Source organism: Malania oleifera, chromosome 6 (assembly GCF_029873635.1).
Source record: "Malania oleifera isolate guangnan ecotype guangnan chromosome 6, ASM2987363v1, whole genome shotgun sequence".
Classification (NCBI taxonomy): domain Eukaryota; kingdom Viridiplantae; phylum Streptophyta; class Magnoliopsida; order Santalales; family Ximeniaceae; genus Malania; species Malania oleifera.
This window is the reverse complement of record NC_080422.1, coordinates 8100897-8104503: the sequence shown is the minus strand read 5'-3', so window position 1 is coordinate 8104503 and position 3607 is coordinate 8100897. Positions and strand designations below refer to the sequence as shown.

The 3607-nt window shown below is 45.5% G+C and overlaps 1 protein-coding gene across 1 annotated transcript; it reads left to right on the top strand.

Moving 5' to 3' along the window:
* The first annotated feature begins 225 nt into the window (after positions 1–225).
* Positions 226–1939, top strand: LOC131158448 (uncharacterized). Its single transcript, XM_058113320.1, has 3 exons — positions 226–1000; positions 1111–1403; positions 1646–1939. The coding sequence occupies exons 1-3, from the start codon at positions 226–228 to the stop codon at positions 1937–1939; spliced, it is 1362 nt and encodes a 453-aa protein (XP_057969303.1).
* Positions 1940–3607: the final 1668 nt, after the last annotated feature.

Below are 3607 nucleotides of genomic sequence, written 5' to 3'. Positions count from 1 at the left end.
TGTAATCCATTGAACTTTCTTATGCACTTGAGCTCTGTTATTTCCCTAAAAACTTTTACTTGAAACATATTAAACATATCATTAGATTTGTTATCATCAAAATAAGAATTGTAAGCCTTATTAGGCCAACACATTATGTGCCGAGCCTTTGTAGCAACCCTCAAGGGTAGCGCCAGAGATTGGTATCGAACCCTACGACTCAGATCAATCGGCTCCTTCTTAGAGATGGAACAATTGTTCACCAGCCATTTCCTCAACAGTCAGAGGATTGTCAAAACAACAGCTCACCTAATGAGCATGGTCCAGGGAGAGAGGGAGACATTAATGAAATTTATGCATCGCTTCAACACCGCAACCCTGGAGGTCCGCAATCTAGACATGGGAGTGGCGTTGGCAGCCCTGACCACAGCTCTCCAACCTAGAAGTTTCCTATACTCGCTAGGGAAAAACCCACCGATTGATATGGGAGAGTTAATGGCCCGAGCGCAAAAGTACATCAACTTGGAAGAGATGATGGACACTAGGGGAAGCCGCATTGAGTTGAAGAGGAAAGGGAATAGCTTGGAGATAGGCAAATCTTCTAGGTCTGCAAAAAGGCATGAGAACGCAACGCTGCTTGCTAGCCCTAGCACGAGACGGCAATCCAGTAAGTTCTCCACCTATACACCCCTGAATATACGGTGTTCTAAATTACCAATGCAGATAAGAAAGAAAGATTATGTCTCATGGACCGAACCCATGCGAACTCCCCTGCATAAATGGAACATGTCTAAATTTTGCCAGTTCCACAAGGATCACAGGCACGACACAAAGGAGTGCATTCAGCTGAGAAACAAAATTGAAGCCCTAATAAAAAGGGGATACCTATCAAGGTTTATCAAAAAAGAAGATCCACCGAGGGAACCTCGCAAGCAAAAGAGACCCAACGACAAGGAAGAACAAGTCATAGGGGAAATTGCAGTGATCTTCAGAGGATCTGCTAGTGGAGGAGACAGCGGAGGTGCTCGCAAAAGTTACGCTAAATAGATGCTCCTTATGGAAAAAAATGGGAACCAAATAGAAAAAGTAACAGACAAGGTGAAGATATCATCTTCAACATCTGAGATGAAGAAGAGGTACAGCAACCATATGATGACGCATTGGTACTCTCCTTGTTGGTGGCGAATTACAAAGTCAGGCGCATATTAATAGATAATGGGAGCTCGGCAAACATCATGTTCTGGTTTATGCTAGAAGGGATGAAAATTGGAAAGGAAAGACTCAAGCCAATCGCAACCCCCCTAGTTGGGTTTGGTGGAGATGTGGTTCATCCCGTAGGGACAATCACGCTACCTGTAACCGTGGGGACGACCCCACAGCTAGTTACTTCATTGACAGAGTTCTTAGTGGTGGATCGACCCCTGGTATACAATATCATATTGGGCCGCCCTTTTCTTAATGTAGTTTGAGCCATCACGTCAACATACCACCTCAAGATGAAATTCCCTACACCGCACGGGATAGGAAATGCTACGTTATGGCCCTAAAAAGAAAAATGGAGGCAAGAGAAACCCTAACCGTGGAAGATCTGGAGGTAAGGGGAGAATATCCTCAAATCAACACGGTAGATGAAGATATTGCCCGCATACCCCTACTTGGCCACTAGGAGAGATCCGTGCAGATAGGGAGTCACCTGCTTGAAACCCTGAGAGCAGAGCTAAGCCAGCTGCTAAACGAATTCTTGGACGTATTCGCTTGGTGTGCTGATGATATGTCGGGTATTGATCCTACCATCATAGAGCATAGGTTGCAGGTGGACCCCAACCACCGACTTGTGAAGCAGAAGAAAAGGAGTTTCGCGATGGTCCTAGTAACGAAGCCTAATGGAAAATGGCGCACCTGCATAGATTTCACAGATCTGAATAAGGCGTTCCCGAAGGACAGCTTCCCTCTCCCCTGAATCGATTAGATGGTAGATTTAACTGTTGGGCATGAGCTTCTCAGCTTTATGGATGCATACTCGAGATATAACCAAATCCCCCTACACTAGCCTGACGAAGAGAAAACGTCTTTCATCACTGAAAGGGGGTTGTACTGTTATCGAGTGATGCCCTTCAGATTAAAAAATGTGAGACCCACGTGCCAGAGGTTGGTGAACAAGATATTTAAAGGTCAGCTCGGTAAAACTATGGAGGCATACATAGACGACATGCTGGTAAAAAGTTTGAAAGCGGAAAAGCATTGCGAAGACCTGAGAGAGACGTTTGAACTCTTACGCAGATACAACACGAAGCTAAACCCATCAAAATGCATATTTGGCAATTCCGCAGGAAAGTTCCTTGGTTTCATGGTGACACACTGAGGCATAAAGGCCAACCCAGAAAAAATAAGAGCACTACTAGAAATAAAGGACCCATGGACGAAAAAGGAGATCCAAGTCTTAACAGGGAGGATAGCCTCCCTCAGCAGGTTTGTCTCCTACTAAGGGGACAAATGCTTACCCTTCTTCAAAGCGTTGAGGAAGAGAGGAGGATTCGAATGGGGGGAGGAACAGAACAGCGCCTTCGAACAGCTTAAAGAGTACCTCAGCTCCCCACCCCTATTGAAAAAGGTAGAGAATGGAGAAGAATTATACTTGTACATAGCCACCATGACAAACGCGATTAGCTCAGTTTTAGTTCGAGAAGAAGGCCGGCAGCATCAACCCATATATTACACTAGCAAGGTGTTGAGGGGAGCAGAAGGAATTACAGCATGACTAAAAAGGCAGCATTCTCCATCATCTGTGCTACACAGAAATTACGGCCATACTTTCAGGCGCATAAGATAACTACGTTGACAAACCTACCGCTGAGACAGATTCTCCAATGACCAGAAAGTTTGGGGAGGATAACGAAGTGGTCCATTGAACTGGGCGAGTTCGACATACAATACTTGCCAAGGCCTACAGTCAAGGACCAGATGCTCGCCGATTTCGCTGCAGAAAGACCCCCTGAATTAATGGGAAGGTCAGACGTATGGGCGCTGCATGTAGACGAGTCATCAAACGCAGCCGAAGGAGGCACAATATTTATCCTTGCGGCACCAGATGGTACCGAGACTCTGTACGTACTAAAATTGGAATTCTCAACAACGAACAACAATGCCGAGTGCGAAGCTCTATTAGCAGGTCTTCGACTAGCAGAAGCATTAGGGGTAGCACAGATCAAGTGTCAAGTGATTCCCAGTCGGTAGTAGAGCAGTTGAAAGGAGAATTTGAAGCTAGGGATTAGAAGATGAAAAAGTACCTGGACAAGGCCCAAGAATACGCAAAAGCCTTTATACACTTCTACATAGAGTGCATGCCAAGAGCCAAGAATACAAAGGCTGATGCGCTAGCGAAATTGGCCTCGGCAACTAGTTCAGAATGGAGGGATGTAATTTACCTAGAGCGAATCGCGAAACCCTCATACGAGGAGTGCGGAATCAACTCACTACATTCTGAAGTCAAAGATGGAGATTGGAGGGCGCCTTTATTGCATTACCTCCACAACGGGTCCATATCAGGGGATAACAAGGAATCCCTTAAATTGAGAAGGAAAGCAGTGAGATACACACTGATTGGAGCTATACAGACGATCTTTGTCGT